Source organism: Pseudorca crassidens, chromosome 18 (genome assembly GCF_039906515.1).
Source record: "Pseudorca crassidens isolate mPseCra1 chromosome 18, mPseCra1.hap1, whole genome shotgun sequence".
Classification (NCBI taxonomy): domain Eukaryota; kingdom Metazoa; phylum Chordata; class Mammalia; order Artiodactyla; family Delphinidae; genus Pseudorca; species Pseudorca crassidens.
Genome location: NC_090313.1, coordinates 68,598,017 through 68,620,210, shown reverse-complemented (window position 1 = coordinate 68,620,210; position 22,194 = coordinate 68,598,017). Strand labels below are relative to the sequence as shown.

General features: G+C 41.1%; 1 protein-coding gene across 6 annotated transcripts in view; it reads right to left on the bottom strand.

Annotated features, from left to right (window-relative positions):
• DCLK1 (doublecortin like kinase 1) overlaps nucleotides 1-22,194 on the bottom strand; it is a 325,310-nt gene that overhangs the window by 55,554 nt on the left and 247,562 nt on the right. For 3 of the 6 annotated variants that reach the window (XM_067713356.1, XM_067713358.1, XM_067713354.1), the window contains exons 6-8: nucleotides 21,768-21,862; nucleotides 6,562-6,649; nucleotides 3,576-3,684 (exon numbers count right to left, since the gene is read on the bottom strand). In XM_067713356.1, coding sequence (XP_067569457.1) covers nucleotides 3,576-3,684; nucleotides 6,562-6,649; nucleotides 21,768-21,862 — 292 coding nt within the window. Of the gene's footprint in view, nucleotides 1-3,575; nucleotides 3,685-6,561; nucleotides 6,650-12,761; nucleotides 17,656-21,767; nucleotides 21,863-22,194 lie in introns of those variants that run through there. The other 3 variants (XM_067713357.1, XM_067713355.1, XM_067713359.1) reach the window with 2 other exon arrangements.

The following is a 22,194-nucleotide window of genomic DNA, read 5'->3' as shown; positions in this document are numbered from 1 at the left end:
AAGAGGGGTTGGTAAACAGCACCCTTTGTTTACCAATTAATCATAATAAGGCTAAATCTCAGGGCTTCCCTGGTGGCGCAGTGGTTGAGAGTCCGCCTGCCGACACAGGGGACACGGGTTCGTGCCCCAGTCCGGGAAGATCCCACATGCCGCGGAGCGGCTGGGCCCGTGAGCCATGGCCGCTGCGCCTGCGCGTCCGGAGCCTGTGCTCCGCAACGGGAGAGGCCACAACAGTGAGAGGCCCGCGTACCGCAAAAAAAAAAAAAAAAAAAAAAAAAAAAAGCTAAATCTCAGCCTCCTCTGTAAAGCAGAAAACTGAGGCATCCCAGTGTCTTGTCAAACATCTTCAGAGTAGAGTTTTATTTTGAATTTGAACTTGGGCCCTATGGCTATCAGGTGCCAGAGCATCTTTAGGAAGGAAAGAGGAAAGAACGCTGTCAGGTAGCTGAGCGATACTTAAAGTTCTTCATGCTGATTCATCCTCCAAATCCCACTTCAGAAGGAAATGCCTTCCAACTATAGGTACCCGGTTCTTGAAAATTCTGAAGATTGTCTAGATGGATGCAACCCATGTTGCTGACGCTAAAGTCTTAGCTCGTTCGGGTGGGTTTGGGCCTGCCTACCTTCATTGCCAGCGCTTTCGTTGTGCAGTTCTTTGGGTTTACAAGTGGAGGAGAGAAAGAGGGAATCACGAGCAGCTAGAATTTTAATCCAGTTCTGATGCCTACGGTGCCAAAACGTGCAAGCAGTGCAGGTGGGGAGGAGGGCCAGGAGCCACCTGCGACACTGTCCCTGCTCACGACCGCATTGCCGGTACCCGTGGCTTGAACGGTAATTAGTCCACACAGAGCCAGGAAGCCAGGGATGAAGGGCATCTCATTGTGAGCCCCCTACCCGTGCTCGGATCTCTTCTTAGTGCTTTTCAGCTTCTTGAGTTTTCTTTGGGGCTTCGAAAGGCTCCGCAAGACAGCTTCAAAAGTCCACCGACATCCTTTAGCATGTCCTCGGGGCTCCTGAGGCCACTCGAGACTGCTATGGGGAGATAGGCAGAAATCGAAGCAGACCTGGCATCCCCTACGATGGGATGTGCTGGCACGGGACCAGGGGAGGGACGGCCTCTGCAGCAACGTTACTGCATCCATTATTGCAGGAAAACCTTCCCTGTGACAGCATATTATTAACGGAGGAGAGGCGTACTTGCTCTTTTTAATACATATTCCTCCTTTAAAATATGACAGAATGTACCCCCGCAAGCAATGTGTGCCATTCAAAACATTCTTAGTTCCCTTTTATTTTCCTGGACCTCTGGAAAATATTAAAAGATTGTTTCGTGATACCTCTGGGGAGAGAGGGCAGATGCCATATGTCCTTGTTCCGCGGGAGCGGAATACTAACACTTTTGGGGGGCAATCTGGTGTTTAGACTCTGATGATTCGTATGAGACCCAAGATGTGAACTCATGCAAAACGCACACAATGCAAACCAGAAAGAAAGAAATTAATTCAGGATGGAGAAATGATAAATTTCTATCATGGGAAGACCAGGACTGTGGGACTGAGATGCTATCGTGATCCGAGGACGAGCACATGGCCACCACTCCAGACTCAACAGATGACGCACCCTGGCAAGGAACCAGGCGCCGCGGGGGAAGGGCACGGGGATCTGCCAGACACGGGGTTTTCTGCTGCAGAGGAAATTAAGTTTAAAAGGGCTGGGCTTGCTATCAGTAAAAGTATCAATGAAATATAAAATTATATAAACGCACACACGCTTCCACCCATTACTCTGGGGATGGCTTTCCCGACTTAACTTCTGTCTTCTTTGTACAGGGACAAGCGTGTTGTGTGTGACTTTGGCTCAGCGAAGCCACTTTCTTACGGAAGACCCCTGGTCCGAGGCAGGAGGCACTGGTGCAGAGTGGTCCAAAGGCGTGGGTTTTGGAGCTGAACTTGAATCCTTGCCTTGCTAAGTACTTACTAGCTGAGTACTTAACTTACTTGGGCATCTAGCTTCTCCGGGCGTTCTTTATATGAGATGGAAACAGTTTGGGATTATATATAATAATCCCATAACTATGGGATTATTATGATAATTAAATGAAGTATCGTAGGTTAAGGGCCTTGTATGTAGTTTATGCTCAGTAAACAGTGGCTGCTCCTGTTTGAGGAGGTGTGAGGCCCAGGAAAGTCACGGGAAAATTTCTATATTTCGCAGTCATGCAACAGATGGTCAAACTTCATGGTGCGAGTGGGGGAACGAGGGGGAGGGGAAAGCGGGGCAGCAGGATTAGCAAAGGGAATTTTCAAGCTGCCTGTCACTCATGCCCGTCCCCGACACACAGCGGCTGCTCTAGGGGTCGCTGTCACCGTCCTCAGGAATGACTTGGCCCAGCTGCTATGCTGAGTGGGGCAAAGTCTGAGACCCACCGCTCCAGGGGAGCCTAAGGAGGGCTCCACTACCTCAGTCGGGCAAAGGGTGAAGGGAAGCAAATCAGTGGCCACTGGCCAAACTCAGGGCCCTCACAGTGTCTGAGGCCCTGGGCAGACGTCCAGCTCTAATGTGGCACGGATCTTCATTTCTAAGTCAACGGACTTGGAGAAAAGTAAGTTCTGGGTCTTGCAGACAGAGCCTCTAGTCTGAGACATCCTCTCTGAGTGGAGGTGGAGATTAAAGCATTCTTTCCACACAGTGTTGAGAACTCGGGCAGCGCACAGGGCCCTCTCCCAGGGAGTAGGCGAAAGGGGAGCGGGGAAGAGCAGTGGGGAAGGTGCTCACCCCAGACCAGCCCCCAGGGCGCCAGCGGACACACTCCCTGAAGGAACCAGGTGGGAGCCCCCGCCTTTCCAGTACTCTGCTCAGCAGCCCTGAGAGGAAGTTGCCGGCTGACCAGGTCCCCCGTAAGAAACGAACTCCAAATCTCACGCTGGGCTTAGGGTTTGAGGCGGTCTTGATCTGGGCTATGACTATTACTTGTCACTTCTCCAACCAGTAGCCCCAGCTACTGTCCTTGATTAGGTATCAAGGTCCCAGGGGTAAACCTTTCACTCCAAGTCCTTCCCTTTGGCCCACAAGAGTGCCTAGTTCATTCATTTTAAAACATTTGAATGTATTAAATGCTGTTTTTGTCAGGATCAGAACAGATACATTTTGAAGTTTTTTGAAGTTACTGTATTTAATTTTATGAAAGTTATATGTTAGAGATATACACCCATATAAGAATGTTCTGACCTTTACAAAATGTCTCGAAACAGTGCCGAAAAAACTATTCAATAGTTCTTTTTGTTTGTTTGTTTTAACAAAATACAAGGACTTACCTGAAAGCTCTGGCAAAGTGTTGCTGAGTACATTAAAAAGAAAAATCAAAGTCCTTAATTTATAGATTGTCCCCAGGAATCACTACATTTTTCAAATCTGTTGTTAGATGGGCTTTTCTTTCTTTTAAATATTTTTTACATCTGGAGTTGAGACATTAACCTATTCCATATGTGCCACAGACCGCAAATAAAGACGCTGTCTTGGAAAACATAACGCCAAGTGCTTCCTTTAAAGCTCAATGCAAATGATATCCTTCTCACCTTTCTACACATTCCTTGACAACAGCAAAATTTCCATCTCCTATTGTCCTTCCGACTTTATATCGTTCTGTTATTGTGGCTGGAATCTGGAAGCCTTCCTCCAGCACTTCTGAAAGAATCATTAGTATGTTTTTATTGGTAGAAAAGGGAACACAGATGTTGCACCAAAGAGACGTTTAGAAGTATCATCTAATAGACTGGAACTGATTCAGCGTCAATATGTCATTTTCTGTATAGGGAGGCCAGTCCCCGACTCCCACCTCCTTGCCGACATTGCATCATCAACCATTATTACTAAGATGAATGATAAACTAAAAGGAAACGTAAAATGTATGGGGTCCACTGCCACCTAGGTAAATGCAACTTATGCTTTCTGCCGCAGTGGGGATTCTGAGGAGGAAGTTTCACTTTTCATTTCATGCCAATTTGATCAATAGCGTTTACTGCGTACCCATGGTGTCCAGAAAAATGACATTCCTAGGTAGGGAGGAAGATGCGGTTCGTAAGGGCCTCTGGGCCGCTTGACATTGTACAAGCATGAGAAATGCCTGCCGTTTGGACACTTAGCTTTACTACATCCTGAAATAGAGATCTCCGTAAAATTCCTTATGAACTAGGCACTGATTGCTACCCCTCCCCAGTATCAATGAGCAGATTTTAGACAAATTTCTCACTGGATGTTGAGTTAAAACTGCAATATCTATTATGTCTGAACAGAACAGTTTTGTAGTTTCAACTATGTTAGTGCCACTAACACAACGCATTTTCCCCCTTAAAATGCGTTTTGAAATATTTTACAAATGCCTAATAATGCTTTAAATATCTAAGGCCATAAAACTAAATAAGCCACACTTAGGTCACATAAATATAGTGGATAACCTTTAACATCCTAGGGGTATAAAAAGGCTTTTATAGCTGGGCTCTAAAATTTACATGCTTTAAAGTTATAAATCCTGGCTTCCCCTCAGGCAACCTGAACACAAAATGTGATGGAAGCCTAGTGTGCTTCCTAAATGTGCTCCTTTCCTGACCTTTAATCATAAACTGAGACTAAACATTTCTTCTCAAAATAAAATTAAAACCGTAGGTGGCAAATGGGCTTTCTTGGTGATTTCCGTGTTCTCATTGAGTTTAGTCTGCAGGGTTGGGGAACGGGAAATGGAAACTCACAATCAGCAGATATCGGCTTTAGGACCCTTACTTATTCTGGTTTTGTGATCATGTCCAGTCTGCACCACTCTGGATTCTAGAGTGGAGGAAATTTCTGGAAAGCGTGTACAAATGTAGGACATTTTCTGCCACTGCTTTTGTCCTCGGCATTTCTGCAACCTCTTCACCTCTTTACAGGTGACGTTTTACGTTTAACCCACTAGAAGCTATCTCAGTGGTCTCCGGAATAAAGCGAGACCTGGGGACTTACCTCCACTCCCCCCCACCCCCTCCATCTCACCCCAAAGAAGCCACAGTTTTGCCTCCGTTTGAAGGATTCAGACTGGGGATTTTTGTCTAGCCCATGGTTATTACAGAAAATGGTCGGAGGAGTTTCAAATCCACTGCAGAGCACCCGGATTTACAAAATATCTCTGGGATGACGCGGTCTTGAGGCCCCTTACTACACGGATAGTAAAAGTAACCATCCTTAGCTGTCAGCGGCAACCCTGGCTTCAGATGGGAAATGCAGGGAGGTACTTCCATCCTTCCTTCCACTGGGCACCCATCCGGAGCACATGGCTTGGGATTTTTTTCCTGACTATTGAAAAAAAATGTATCTTTTAGGCTTTTGGCTAAGAAGAGTTAGCCAAAAAGGCTCCGTCAAGGACCATTTCATTTCATTAGGTAAATAAAACACATTGGAACAAAAGAGGCTTCTGAATTTCATACTTCTGGAAATACCAAAAAAGTCTGATATTGCATGGTAGTCAAGAAATAATCCTTGGGTAAGTCAGGTATCACACATAACATAATAAAAATGTTTCCCCCTAATGGTACTTTATTGGAAAATTAAATCATATTATTTAAAACAAATAAGGGGTGCTGATTCTGTAACAGTGGCTTGATCATATCAGTTTTATACTTTAGTTTCGAAATACTTTCTCGTAATTGATTTGAGCCTGATAATAACCCCCAGGGAGGAAACGGGCATATATTACAATCTCCATTTCGTAGAAGAAAAACTGAGATGTGGAGAGCCGAAGAGGCTTATCTAAAACAATCCAGGAGTTAGCAAAAAAGTCTATTCTGCAATCCACATCATCTCACCACTTTCTGAAGGGAATTCACTTAAGGTCCAAAGAATATTTTTGCAATTGCCATCAATTCATTCTTTCTGTAAAGCCAGATTTTCACATGTTGACTTCACTTAAGTTAGAGTGCCTCTGCAGGGCTATCACGGTCAAGCAAAGGAGTCAAGATGTAGGGGCTTCCCTGGTGGCGCAGTGGTTGTGAGTCCGCCTGCCGATGCAGGGGACGTGGGTTCGTGCCCCGGTCCGGGAGGATCCCACGTGCCGCGGAGCGGCTGGGCCCGTGAGCCATGGCCGCTGAGCCTGCGCGTCCGGAGCCTGTGCTCCTCAACGGGAGAGGCCACGGCAGTGAGAGGCCCGCGTACCGCGCAAAAAAAAAAAAAAAAAAAAAGTAAAGATGTCCTTCTTGTTCCAGAAGTGAACAGAATTTGGAACAACAAAGGCAACAATTACCCCCTTTTATTTGCAAAGTGGGCAATAGCTGGCTTTGTTAGGGTGCTTATACCTTCACAGGATGGGAAACGTCTCCACATTAGGCTAACTCCCTCTTCCTGGCCCCCGAGAGTAGATGCCGTCCCCGGTGGGAGCCACGTTCAATCCTACCCCTTGCTACGAGCCTCTGAAGCTGCTTCAGGCTCATGCTGCTGGAGGAGTGACCGTTTCCTGGTGGGTGTAAAGTTAGCCAGCCCATCCTCTGCCCAAGCACAAGCTGAGCCTTCTCCTCAGACACCAAGTCCAAAACTCACCACCTTCTCCAGGTCCGTCGTTCTCGTCCATCGAGCTGCAGACTTTGGTGGATGCCAGTGAAGTGGAGGAGCCACCATGCTGAGAGCTCTGCGGGGGGAAACAGAAACAGAGAATAAACATCCTCGGTCCCACTACCTGAGTCTCCAGGTGCTGTGCCCAGCCCAGAATCTCGGGAGGTAACCGTACCCACCACCAGGGAGTAATTGGTCTTAACACTCGGAAAGGGAGGCTCTTAGACTATTCATTTGGGACGACCTCTCCCCCCACCCTATTACCCAACAATAGATGGCGTTAACTGAGTCAGGCTCATCACCGTCCTTTGGATGTTCCGTGACTTTTTATTTCTTTTTCTCAACGTTAGCATCCTTTTGCGCACTGTTTAGGTTTGGCAGCTTTGAGGTATCTCACCTCACTCTTCCACACTCTCATCTGCAAACAGCTTCAGATAAGGGGTCATTCTGATCTTTTTTTTTTTTCTATTCTTACCATAGAAAAAAAATTTCTTCAGTTTGTTTTTTATGGAATATCCTTTAAAAAATATTCAGCTTTGCCACATCCTTGGAGAAAGGTTGAAGAGCGGGTTTCTTAATTCCATTTTGAGATAAAGGCATAGCACTAAGCAAGTTATTGATACATTAAATGTTACATAGCAAGAAACATTGACTTATTATTACTTTTATTCCTGAGGCAAAGAGAGAACTGAAAGCCTATGCCTGTGATTCCTTTGTAAATTTGGGGTGTATCTGGACCCAAGACCCATGACAGCAAACAGTGTAACAACTACATTACAAAGCTCAGAGGATGAACCAATACCAAATATTTAATACTGTGATCAGCCACGAGGCAGTACTTTAACAATGAATCCTTCCATCCCTCTATCTACTCCTTGAGAAAGCAATTTGCACATTCCAATGCTATTTCTAAACAGTGAACACAGCTTGTCCTAAAAGATCCTCCTTCTGTTTCCTTGGGTTTATCCACTTGGTTGGCCTGATGGGAGCCTGGAGGCGGTGAGGGGCGGCATGGGCTCATGGTGCCGGCTGTCTGTGGAGCAGAGAGAAGGGAGAGAGCGTCTGTAGTTGAATTAATAATGAAGAGGTGGCGAGAAGCAAAGTTGACCTACTTCTGCTCTGCTTACCTGTCTCCCTTCAACCTCCTCCCCATTCCATCCAGCCTTAACTGTGCACAAAGTAAGTAGGAAGAGAAGTTTTACGTACTGTCATTGTGCCCAACAGTATCTTGCCATTACGCCCAACAATATCAGGAAATTCAAAGATTTTAGTCTTCACCCAAAGGATGAACATAATCGGGCAAACGCTACTTCAGTCACTGCAGCGCCATTTGAGTCAACTGCCATAGCACATCCTCCTGGGTCCGCTAAGATGACCACGTTCCATGGGACGAGTTCATCAAAGCTGACAGGTGACACGATGGGAATAAAAGTTAAATTCATGGCATTGATGCATCTGCTTCCTCACAGGACTTTCTAGAAGTTTTGTGGTGACTCTAGTACACCACATGCCTGAAGGTCACCTAGTCTGTGTGATGTGCCTTTTACTTTCCAGTATGGTAATAATCCCCCAATCCATCAGCCTGGTGACTTGAGCTGTTTCCATCCTTATATCTCATTCAATCTCCCTTTGTGACCAGAAGCACGCATTTGTCCTGTGGCAGGCCAGAAAGGATTCAGATTGCGACCCTGAAACAGAGTTTTTCTTGCTGGGACACTAACTGTGCTGTCATAACCAACTCTGTCAAAGGCACTATAAATGTATGAGCTAAGTGTGCTCTTCAGACTTTTACGGATGTTTGTTTGTGAAAACCTGATATCTATAATATTGGAATACATGGCTGAGACAAGGCAGATTTACGATGTCGAGGTCTGGAGAAAAGAAACATTAACGCTACCGCATTTGAGGGGAAGGTTTGTGTTTTCCAGAACAGGGAGATCTTTTATCCCTTGTGTCATTGCTTGTGCTGTAGACAAACGGTGTTCCAAGCAGAAAGGCAGTAAGGAAATGTCTAAAATGTAGACTTTCTCTTCTGGGCCTTCTGATCCTTGAATTTCTTCCAGCAGCATCACAAATGGTGTTTAATAATGCAGACACACTGTGGTTTGGGATGGCAGGTGCTGTCCTGTCATACGGCGTTTTAGATTTTAGAATACAAAGACACATTCTTTCAGAATCAAGCATTCAAATTAATAGACTAGTAGCGTATTTCCTAGCAAAGATGTCCACGACTTATGGACTCAATTCCAAAATCTTGTTCTTTTAATAAGAACGTCAGATACTCAATACAGAATTCTGACCCAAATAATACGAAAACATCTTTTAAACTATAATGTTTAATAAACTTGCTGGATATTATTCACTAAACTGCCTTATCAATTAATGAATTGCATTTTCAACAGTGCCACCAAATATCTGATGCCCTTCAAGCTGGCCATAGTGCCAGCTGTGTTTTTCTCTGCCTTATGAACAAAAAACCCCTCAGGTTTTTTAGGCTCTGGTTAAAAAAAAAAAAAAAAGTAGGGTTAACACAAGTCTGCTTATGTTTAAAATTGCTTATTTTCAACTTTAGGTTTGAAAATATACTCCAAGTCATTTCAAATTTCATACTGTCTGAAGGTAACAGACAATTGTAAGAGAAAAACATTTAATTACAAACACAGTACTCTGAAAATGGAAAGTTCTCATTTTATTTACTATGCTCAAATGACGTAAAATAAATGTATTAAATTTCTAACAGTGTTATCTCTTCTTTTCCCCCAAAGAAGTAAGATAGTTAACATTATACACTTTTCCAAGACAATGACTATTCATGGATTCAACGAATTTCAGGGACTGAAATGGACCTTAAATATTACCTGTTCTACCCTACTTCCACTGAGAGACCAAATGCCCACTACAAAAATCCCAGGCATGCGGTCAAATGGCCTCTGTCCAAACACCTCCAATACTGAACACATTACTTCCTAAGGCAGCCCCCTAACTGTTAATAAGGCAAAGAAAGTTCTTCCTTAAGTTATGTTCAAATGATGCCCCTCTGCATCTCCTATTTGTTGTTCTTAGCTCTCACCTCTGGAGCCACCCAGTACAGTGCATTTCCCAATAGGACAATGTTTCCGATATTTGGAAAGAGATACTTCGCCCCTTCTGTGTCTTCTCTTTTTCAATTTCAATAATCCCAGTTTTCTGGGTTGTTAGTCATCAGACAGGGCCCCGTGACCCCTTGACCCTCCAGTTGTCGATTTCTCTGGTTAATGCTAGTGCTCAAAACAAATGCAATACTCTAGGTGTACCCTGACCAGCACAGAGAGAGAGAAGGGTAGAGCTTTCTTCCTTGTGAATAGAATATTAATGCACTTTAAGATCATACTGGCTTAACAGTAACAACATAACTTTTAAGCCTACACTGAACTCACAGTGTGTTAAGATATCCTTATTCTATATTTGAGAGGTTGGCGTTTTGGATCAAGTCTAAGACTTCACATTTACTCATGTTAATGTCATATTTATTACATTCATATCCTTCCAGCCCGTTATTTTTGGATTCTGATTTCGTCACTTAACATTTTTGCTGTCTCTCCCAGTTGAAGTCATTCAGTAATCACCACAGCCCTTTGAGTACCCTGGTAACTACTCCTAAATATACTACCTTAGACGGCGTAGGAACATTTTGATTATTGCCCATAAGTCTGATTGAAGGATTTTGAAAATACTAAAGGGAAAATGTGTAGGTTCTTGTTCTTTAGAATTAACCCAATGAGATGAATCAGCCTCTATCTATGACCTACAGAAGCTAAAAGGCCCACGTATATTTTTGCATGCTTATAAATGAAATTAATTTACTTATTTGGTTTTTCTGAGAAGATAAACCATTTTATAGGATACACGATGATAAGATTTTGTGTTTGCTTCAGTCAGTATGCGAATTCCAAGGCATAGGGGTGTACAGTGCAAAACATAGTAATTTTAGAACTTAACGCAATTAGCTGCTCTAAGAGAGATTCTGACATTTGAAATGTCATCGCTTCCAGGCAGATTTAATGGGAACCAGGTGGACAGGTTGCTGGCACCTGGACGCTTTCATGGCACACCTTCATAAAAGCACTGGCCTCGGTAAGAACACACCCTAAGTGTAGCTTTGGATCATGTAACAGATGGAGAACATATCACACTTTTTTGAAGTAAGTGAGAAAGCTGACATAACAGTTCTAAGCACATTTTACCAAGATGTATCTGATGACTATGTAGTAAAAAAACAGTTCATTTCAAACATAAAATGGTACGAGTTCCTCCTGCCACTTGTATGAATGGCATTCAGCTGGGGTCCACACCGAATAATGACTACAAAAATATCCAATTGATCCAACTGATGTAATCAAGGTAGAAAAACCTCACCAGATAACTTTAGCTTTATCTGGATAATTACATTGTTTTCACTTCACATTCTGTCTCGGCATGCAGTTATTACTTTGTTAACTTTTTTTTTTGGAAAATGGCAGTAAAAGAATTTAGAAATCAACTGGATCAATTTTATAAAGGAAACACAACCAACAAATATTTAACCAACTCAAATAATTGTTTTGGTGATCCTGACTTGAGGCCTATAGAATGTCTAGAGATGATCTCATATAACAAAATTAAATCACAACCTTTGTGTAGAGAGCTTGAAATCCAAGGGACTCTGTGTATATAGAAAAAAACATATATTCATTTACTCTCCAAGTGGGTAGAGAACAATAAGTTGATGACAATCTACAATCACTACAATCTACAATAACAATCTATAATCCACAATAACTAATAAGGCTCCATTACTTGAAGCAAGGCACAAAAGTCATTCCTTTTTCCAAATTCCCTTGTCTGCATTCTCCACAGTACGCATAACCTAAAGTTTACGGCATAGCAAACACGTGCATAACTCAGAACGAATACTGAAATGCGTAAAAAGTTATAAACATTTGGTCAAAGTTTTAAAAGGACTGTAGAACTGTCATTCATAAAATAGGTTTACTCAGAGGAAGAGAAAATGAAAATGGGAATACTGAAATCTATGTTAGTGAAACCACGGAGCCGAGATATTAGAAATAAACACGTTTAGTTACGACTCTGTTGTACGGGGCAGTCTGCTTTGCTGCTGCCGTCTAATCACTACGCTCACTTAGAGCCAGGACTGGTACATTTAAAATCTCAACCATTTGTCCTGGAGGGCACCAGGTCTCCTCTTAGGAGTTCCTCGCTGTGAAATCATAGTTTGGAAGGGGACTCTCCTCTCAATAAAATAACTCCCTCCATGATTAACTCCTCCGTTTGGATTCCCAGCACTACTCTTTCAGGCACCTGCTCCATTTCACTTTGAAGTCTATTATATTCAGAAAGTAGAAGCACAATTTGGAATTTTATAAACTTGTAAACATTCCTTCCAGCTGTACCATTATTGCTTTGAGTACTGACTATATTTAGGTTATCATGGAAATAATAAAGAGAACCAATTACAGCAAACTATAATTTTAAGGTTAAAATGAACCTAGTAAAAATGTTAGATTTAAAACCATAATTTTAGACTTCTATAATAATGTTAATGTAAAAATTTTTTTTCTAACTAGGCCAGTAGAATTTTCTATTCTCCCTTATATACCATATTAAGAATGAAACAGATTATGGGTCTTTGTTCTATATTAAAGTTGGGTAATCAAGTTTGTTATTATAGTTATTTATGATATATTTATTTATTTAGCACTTTAAAAATACCTTTCATACACACACATGCACCTATATACACATGCACATTTTTTCCCCCTGCAAGTTAGATGACTTTGGGAAAAATGCCTTCATGCCCAGGAGGAAGTTACTATGGTTAAAATTTCTTTTTTTCAACCAGTTGCCAATTTGTTTGACATATTCACCATTAATGCAACCCTGAGAGGCAAGTGTATTAGTGATTTTAATATAACCAACTAAAACAGAATTCTTCAACAAAATAGTCTTATTTCATTGTTATTGTCAGTATTTTATACTTTGGATGTCATGCGATGTCATTCTGCAGTATCTCAGGTATCATCTGCTGATGCTAATTACATCATAAAACACCATAAATATGATTATGAATGTAACCCTTACCCCACACAGTCATTTCAGTTTCAATGTCTACTTATCAAGTTTTCTGAAAGAAACTCACTGAACAACGTAGGTGGTTTTTCCTGTTTATTATAGTTATTTTTAAGGTGGTAAGTGTCACAACATTAACTTTGAGGGGAATAACATGGTCCAGTGTGAAACACAAGGTACAACATTTTACAGTGAAGCCACAGTACAAAGTGATGGAACTTTCAAAATTGGGTAGGTCAATGAAACATTTTGTCATTTCGCTCTGTAAAACTCTGCTGATGGCCTCAACTGATGGATTTTAAAACATGTTGCTGTTTAAAACATTTTAACACCAAATGCTTTTTTTAAGAGAATGCACATCCGAGCAACTCAAACTGTAAGCAGGAAATACGTCAACCTCTCTGCAAAAATTTTATCCAAATTTACAACATTCATAGTGTATTTCAAAGTAAAATGTCCTTAGAACAAATAAACTCAATTCCTTGCTTGCTGATGAATATAAACTCAAAGAAACACATCACAAGAAAATTAACTTTCATAGTTCTTTGCCTATGACCTTTCAGATACCTACTTCCCTGGCTTCAAAACCATTTTGTGGCCATATATAATACAAACACCCATGTATAACATGCATCATTTATACTATCTTGGAATTTATCCATCGTCTTTACTAAAATGAACCACATTTTAAAGACACTATATATCATGCACCCTGAAAAATTACAGCTAGGGCCTCAGATTTCCTATCTTTTCCACATGCATTACAGGCACAAAGTTACAAATATTTTTCAGCTGACAGTATAACAAACTGCATCAGGCAATTGGTATTTCAAATTCAATATATCTCTAATTTTCACACTATAATGCTGTGGGATATCGTTGTCACTGACATGCACAGTTAGAGATGCTAGCCAGGCTAATGCAAATACGCATAAATAGGAAATGTACGTATATACAGTATTGGGTTGGCCGAAAAGTTCATTCCCAATATATTGGTTCAATTAACATTTTCAGGAGTGTGTATATTTGTTATACACACATACAGGAAGTATAGTAGGGTTACTACTGAAAATACATCAATACTTTAGAATCGTGTTTTGAAAGAACATACAAAACTGCCTTACAGGTTATCTGGCTTTGCAATTCAACTTACTTCAAATCAAACACAGTTTGGATTCTCTTCGATTTATGTTTCAATATAATTACTCACCCACTCACAACCCTATAAATCAATACTTCCTTTTCTTAGTGAATACTGACTGACAATCACCACATGTCATACACATTAGAGAAACAACAGTGATAGTATATAATCATTTTCATAATAGAATATCAGGACATAACAATATAAGCATTAATGTATGCTTATATTTAACAGTTAACACAATATTGGATTTATCTGAATTTGAAATTTTTGTTTAACTGGATTCCAAATTGTTTAAAAGAAATCAGTACATCTGCCTATTATTTGGAACCGTTTTGCCATACGAGTTTAGAAAACTACTTTTGAAGTTAAATATGCCTCAATTAATATGTCATGGGTAATGATTTATGACATGAAAGGTTTTACATACAATTCCACAAGAGCCAGTAACTTATAAGGCTGTGTCACAAATACCATACTCTACCATTTATGGTCTATAAACATACACAAATACTTACATAAGCACACCCATATACACACTGGGCCCTGCAAATTTACGTAAACACCTACACACCTGGGTAGATATATGGCCACATATGAAAAATTTAGTAGTCCAATAGCTAAAATATATGGAATTATTTTTAAGGATATTATTCTATATATTCATTCATTTGTACTAAGAAATGTGGCTTTTAGATTCCATTACTTTTAAATGAAAAAAAAAAAAATCATGTACAGATCTGCAGTGGATGCAACCAAAATACCCCTGCTGGTTAACATAGGGAACACATGTGGCACATGAATTCTGGTTCAAGATGTTTTTAGAAGATAGTATTTGATACTTTTAATATTTAGATGAGCCAATATAAGAACACAGGGATGTGTATAGATGGGTGTGGACCTGCCACGTCTCACAAGTCTATGACAGTATGAAAACATTGGGATCTCCTGCCCCACCTCACGTAATTAAGCAAGACGAAGAAGAAACAAACCACGTGGCTTTCAGAACCAGTCTTTTGAGTTCACACTGAAGTTTATACTTGATATATAATTAGGTTTTGCACTTCTAAAATGCTAAAAGCAGGGATACGTTTATTGTATCGTTCTCTACGATGTCTAAAGGTGAAAATGTAAGTGCCAATGACCAAATTTTTCCTAGAGTGCAATGTCTTCACAGAACATTTAAGGTCTACCATAAGGACAAAAATGCATTGCTTTTGCTGGAGGTCTCTTCTGCCCAGTAGAACAATTTAAAAATTCAGTGTCTAATTTTTTTTAAAAAAGAATTCTATAAGTAAGTAAATCTTAAGTGCCTATAAATCATCAATTTGGTTCCACCAATAAACTGAAAATTTCTGGTTTGTTGCTAAGCATTTTTTTTTTTTTTAATTTCTGCTTTAGTATAATGGAATTATGCTCTGCACAGGAAGAGATCTCAAAGTCTATAAATGGTGTGCTGTTTCAATCTCTGAGGGATTTTAGTTTCAAAAGTAAATGATATATATTGCCCCTGAACAGTCGTTTAATAAAAATCGTATGTTCAAAAGATTAAATGCTGTGGAATAGCATTTCCCTCGGAACTGCTTGGATGGAAAGCTGGCCATGATATCTATCGGCAATTACTACAAGTCCAGTTTCTTTTTGCCATGTCTAAACAAAGCCCTGGGCTTCATATCAATTGGCAATATCTACCACTTATCCAGAACAAATAGCGTTTATTGGACCTTTCTAAGCAGTAGTTGTCCATAAGATTGACAGTTCAGGGAAGCTAAAATTATTGGAATTTATTTTTTGTTCTGGACCATCTGACCCCACCAGATTTAGGTTAACTGTTCCACTGCTTTCTCTGCATTTTTGACAGTTCAGTCAAATATATACTAATCTTTTATGGACTCAACTGTATTAAGTAATGCATCTTACAAAGACATAACTAGAACAGACACCAGCATAGGCAACCTCACAGATGTTTACTGTTTCAGCTAAAACAAAGCAGCCTTTTGATCTCAGCAGGAGTCTCTGTTCATTTCTATTGGAAACAGTTTTAAAATCTGAAGTCTGGAACAGGTATTATGAACTGTTCTTTCAAGATGGAATGGTTCAGTTTGCAGTTCTCAAATAACCTGCCAGAGAAGTGTCTTTCTCTGCAACAGACAGGATAATGAGGCACTAATTTTTATAAGGCTAAGTTTTCAAATGCTGTTAGGCTGCCTGTACTGTTTTTTTTCCTTCTTCTCCTTCTTATGGTTGGAATATTTTATTCACTTGGAAAGTGAGATAGTAACATATGTAACTATAAACCAGATGGTAAAATTTGATAGTTGAGCAATTTATCAAGGAGATAAATGGATAACATTTAAAACAGTATATGACAACTGAAATTCTCTCCATTTTGAATCAAACATTTTGTTTTTAAATTCAATCTTCAAGTAAAATTTGAAAAAGAAAACCCCAAGTAAAAGCCTCCAAGTGGCATCATACATTTTTAATTTATCACCTACTGAGATATGTCAAGCCTGTAAAATATCAAAACCATGCTACACAAGTCTTAAATTGTTAGTGTTTGAACTAGTAAAACTAAACGATCACTAGGGTATGGCTTAAATACAATAGACCATACACATTAAATTAGTTCTTAACATTCAGATTAAAAATAATTGTTTTATGTTTAAGCAAAGCTGACTATAATTTTTAAACAGAGGACTAGGAAAGCAGAATTAGTAGGTTAATGATTAACAATAGGTTATGATCATAGACTTACTTAGTTTAACACAAAGGAGTTTTGCATATGAAAATTTCCAAAATACCAGTAAGATCCAGGATTTATCAGAGTAGATATTTGGGACCTGATTTATGTAGCAACATTTAAAAGAATTTTGCTTTTCAAATTGGTTTTTTGGAATAAGTCCAGACACAATTTTTTAGGTCTGTATGTTTTAAAAAAAAGCTTCCTAGCTTCAGCATTTATATATTTGAAAAATTATATATATGGTTATAGGGAGGAATTATATAATTTATAGCAACGCCATTGAAAAAATTCTTCATGTTTAAGCTACACTTAGGCTGTTTTCAATGAAAGATAAGTTTAAAAAGTAAAATTTACTTTTTACAACAAAAATAAGGAAAGTTCCTATGCTTAACAAGAGAGTCTTCATGAGCTATGTCTTTGACATGGGTGTTTTTCCTCACCTAGACTAACCCACAAAATGACAAGTAGCTCTGAATATTGTCTAGGAAGAAGAAGAACGCTACTTGAATATTTTGATTATTTTGCAATAAAAGTACTTTAAAATCAGCAATGTAAAGTTTAAGAAGAATATAACTTTAAGAAAAAATGTCTGCTAGTGGCATTTTAATCTGCTTAGACAGAAAATCTGTACAGAATTGTACAGAAAATTTGTATCTACATGTTTACCTATGATCAAAATGAAAACCCCATCTACAGAAATTATGACTGTCTTGCTACACCATTAGCCTGTTCTGAAACTAAGATCGGGCCCATACATGAAATTCATCTAGAGCCAGGCCTGGCACAAAACCCTCACCAACTGAGCCAGTCTGTGTTCAAGCTCCCTCAGTCAAATCAACGTAGGCGATATAAAAAAATATCTCTTTCAAGGATTAATATAAAATACCTGGATATTTCCTTCTATATGATTTAGTCTTCATAATTTCAAGGTATGCAAAACTCTTTTGTGTATTTTGCTGTTAGACGTTTGCTTAGGAAACGTGAAACCTTCACCCAACCACAAACCATACACACTGCTCCATTGTCTCTTTTACACTGAGTCTCCTACTGAATCCAAATCATCTGAGGAGAGGGGGCGGTACAGGTCCTGTAAGATGAAGGGCAGGTACAGATTTGTTTACGCGGCTTTCTTAGGTGCCCTGTGCTCTCTTAGGAGTGGGACAACACTGAATGGGCATCCTCGGTTTCTGAGGTCATTGAACCCTTTAGAGTCGTCAAATTTGGATAAGAGGGAAGATCATGAAAGCGTCTAAATAGATGAAAAGGGTGCTTATTCTGCCTTATTGGCTTGATCTGCTCATGAGCTTTTGCCTTCCTCTGTGTCCAGTTGGGTTCTTGGGCCCTTGAGGTCTGTCAACACCAACTCTGCTACTATGTATCTAGGCAATTCTTCCTTCAACGTTTCCTTCCCATTCTGGGTAGAAGAGGAAGGTGCTTACCTCAGGCAATAATTTATTAGGAGCCCCAGCTGGCATTCAGGAAATTCTGGCCCCAGAGCAACAACTCAAGGGTTGCATTTGCACCCCGCATACACCCAATAAACATTGCCTTTTCAAAATGGTATGTTTGGAAGACGGAAAGAACGCGAACTTGACCTCCCTGCTCCCTTCCCAGTGTTTATCCCGGTTCCCCAACTGCTCACCCGTCACCTTCCCTCTTCTCCCCTCCGCCCTTTTCTGCTAAGAGATCCCTCTGCTGGTCACCAGGCAACGAGCTCAGATCTGCAGAGAGTGTCTAGAATCCTGGCTTCCTTTCTATTTTGAACCACCCACTCTTCACATCAACTGACTGATCAGATAATCTACAAAAGTCAGCCATGTGGGAGTATCATGGGGAGCTTCACTCCACCTACACAATAAAACACTTTTCTTCCTGATATATTAAGAAATAGGACCCCAGAAAGTTCATGGATGGAAAAGAGCCTCCCGGATCTGCATCTGTGACCAAACGCTTCTAGACAGCAATTTAAATAACAGTGTTTTGGAAAAATAGGGCAGTTGCTTGGTACACTGCCATCAGCGCTTTCAAGAAGAAAAATATCTGGCATGCAGACTCCTATTGTATAGGACTATTCTAAAATACCAAAAGAGGTAACAAAAATATTCAGGGAAGGAAAAAAGCTGATTAAACCATCATAATTAACATAAACAAAAATATAGATTTTCTTGTTTGTGAAGAAGCGGTCAAATGTCTCAATATTCCTTAAAAAAGAAAAGCAGCTTATATTCCTGAGTTTCAAAATGAGGTAGGAAGTGTGAGTGTGTGTTGCAGGGAGAGGCAGCCCACTCATTTCCCTGGCCATGTTGCTAGGCAACACAGAAAGAAAAAGAGAAGTAGCTACTGTTTTCCAATTTGCAATAAAAAGAGTTAATTTATTCCTTGATGTGTCTTCTTTTAGCACTTGCCATCTTTCACTTATTTCAGTATTTCCTGCATAGGAGTAGAGCCATTTGAGAAGAATATTAACCAAATTTGAAACAGGATCAGTTTTTAGGGATATTCTAGGCTCATTTTAACTGGGAGGGATTATTTGATGCAGTTGCCTCCACACCAAGATGAAAGCTCCTCTCACTAAAGCAGCTGGGAATGTTTCTACTCACTGACATGGTACACGGATGGAGGATGTTCATTTACGGCCTCAATTCAAAAGCCTGGAAACTGAACCATCTCTAAACTATCTCGTGCTCTGCTCACAACACGTGTTTAATAAATGTTTTCAGATGATGATAAACCTTTTGTCTCCTTAAAACAAACGAGATTGTTTTTCCCTGTCAAGTACGGAGCTTGCACTGGTAGTTTAAGTGACAAAATGAAGAATCTACAAGAGAACCATCCCTTATAATCATTTCCCAAGCGCTGGCCGTGTTAATTATATAAGCCACTGGCCACACAGCTGCTCGGAGCTGGATGGAAATTTTCTGCCTCAGTTGGACAAAATCATAGTGTAGTAGGAAATACAGAGGGCAGAAGAAGCAAATTCTAGCCTCATTCTGCCAACAAAGGGAGAGCTGAGCCCAGAGCTTTACATCCCCAAGATGGAGTCTGCACCATAAGCCAGCAGGAGGGAAGCTCAGATCTGTAGCAGGGAGTCTCACTCATTCTAATCTAATCTCAACAACGAAGCATGAGCTAAATCCTGAACCTAATTTAATTAGCCCAAAGGATGAAGAGGGATTTCTATGCCAGGTGGAGTCTCCAAAGTATACACCTCAAAAGAGAGACTATTCTATGTAAGAGGGCCCTATCTGTCCTATTTCTTTTTCTTTTTTTGTTGTTTTTAAAGTCTTTATTGAATTTGTTACAATATTGCCTCTTTTATGTTTTGGTTTTCTGGCCACATGGCATGTGGGACCTTAATTCCCCAACTAGGGATCGAACCCATACCCCCTGCATTGGAAAGCAAAGAAAGTCTTAACCACTGGACCACCAGGGAAGTCCCCAATCTGCCCTATTTCTAATGGCTGCCTCTATAGATGGGGGCCTCACTGGGTAACATTTATAAGAAAAGCATCACTCACTCCACTAGCCCTTCCTCCACTCAACCATAGACATTTAGGAGATTAAATGAACTTGGCCCATTCTTCTAGTAGTTCACTAATGATTCCTGTACTTTAAAATGCCAGATTAGACTGTGGCCATGAAGAAACCATAGTGAACACACTCAGCTGGAACTGGAGTTGCATTATTGGGTTTTCTATCTGGAAAGAGCCTTTTATTTTGTCTTGTTTTGACTGAAGCCGGGAGAGGATAACAGACTTATCAAAGATAACACAGCCATTTAGTGGAGGAGCTGGTGTCCAGCTCCAGGCCTCATGCAATAATCAAAACCAGCTGGACCTGATGCCAGGCGGTTCAGTGGAGCGAGCAGGACAGTACAACCTGCTAAGTGGCAGGCCAGGCTGCAAAGGGGACTGGGGACTGACTCATTCACCCTCCCCCCAGAGGGTGTGTGGACACAACCTCGGCAGGAGGCTTGCAAAGAGGAGCTTCCCTCTTGGAGGCAGTTTAAATGTATGGAACATAAAGTCTCTTTCTTTTTTTTTTTTTTTTTTCGGTACGCGGGCCTCTCACTGTTGTGGCCTCTCCCGTTGCGGAGCACAGGCTCCGGACGCGCAGGCGCAGCGGGCATGGCTCACGGGCCCAGCCGCTCCGCGGCATGTGGGATCTTCCCGGACCGGGGCACGAACCCGTGTCCCCTGCATCGGCAGGCGGACTCTCAACCACTGTGCCACCAGGGAAGCCCTAAAGTCTCATTTTAAAGCACGTAGTACAAGAAATGAAATTCATGAATCCAATCTTTGAGTTGAAAAGCTGCCAAAGAGCCCTAGCTTCTTAAAATGTCCTGAAACCTCCCTCCGCACCTTGCCTTTGAAATCAGGCCACTGAAAGGCCTCCTGTTGCCTCCACTGCGCCATGCCCCTCCTCCCCGTCCCACTCCTGTGATTCTTGCCTTGGTCTTACTGGGAAAGACAAACCGCAGAGGTTGTGAGGCGTCCTGAACAGTCGTTCTTCCATCCTGAAAGAAAAGCTAATCCCACTCCCTTCCTTAGCATAGAGAAGCGAACACTGTTTCCGGTAACTTTTTTGACTTTGGTCTCCAAGCTCAATCAACTTCTCCATTATTACACAAGAAGCTCAAAGATAAATGCAGGTCATGATGAAAGAGAAGGTGCTCCGTGTGGGTTTCATTCACAAAAACACAGGTCACATGCGACCATCTCTGCAGCACAAACCCTCAGGGGCTCTGGACCACCATCCTTTGCCCTAAAGCAACTCCCACCAGGGCCCGCCCACCTCCAATCCAGGCACTTTTCCTTTTCTTTCTTAAGGAAGGCTGGTGACCAGTGATGATGTCTCTAATGAAACTCATTTCAGCTAAGGAAGCTTACAATCCAGTGCCATTAACGTCTTTGTGCCCTCGAGACAGGAAGAGTGAGGTATTTCAAAGTGGAGCAGCAACTGTCTATTCTCCCTGGAATTAAGATCAGGACAAGTTTACAGGGAAATTTAAAGCCCCGAGTCGTAGCTAAGAGAAACCGCAGCCGTAATAAGTGACCCAAGGTCGGTCACCTCCTGTCCTCGCCTGGTTCTTCCTTAGAGACAAGCAGCGCTAACGTGAGAGGCCTATTTGCCGGCACCTGTGCCATCTGCACTGAGACACGGACAGGTCTTAAACAAGGAGCGTGCTCATTTCCTTACCCTCTGCTTCCGCAGGCTTCCAGGGCTGGTGGGTGATGGGCTTGGAGACTTGCCCGAGCGCGGAGTAGAGAGCTGACTCCCAGGGGTTCCATTAACTAGAAACACAGAGGATCACAGAGTGAAAAAGTGGCTTACTAAAGAATTCTCACGACAAATCATCTTCTCAGAGCAACAAACAATTAAAGAGGGACATTTGCTAAAATTCCAGATACCTTTTTATCTATAGTGCTGAAAAATAGCTTCTGGGAGAAACCTTCTTCAGAAACTCACTGCTTTGCTAATCCAGTGTTGAATATAGCAGCAGGTTACATTAAAAAGAATAATAATGTACTTTGCACAACTTTCCTGATGAATTTATGAATGGTGCTCTTAGCTGTGCCCACGGAGATTTTAGGCATGCGGTTCTGAGACATTTTCAATGGACTTC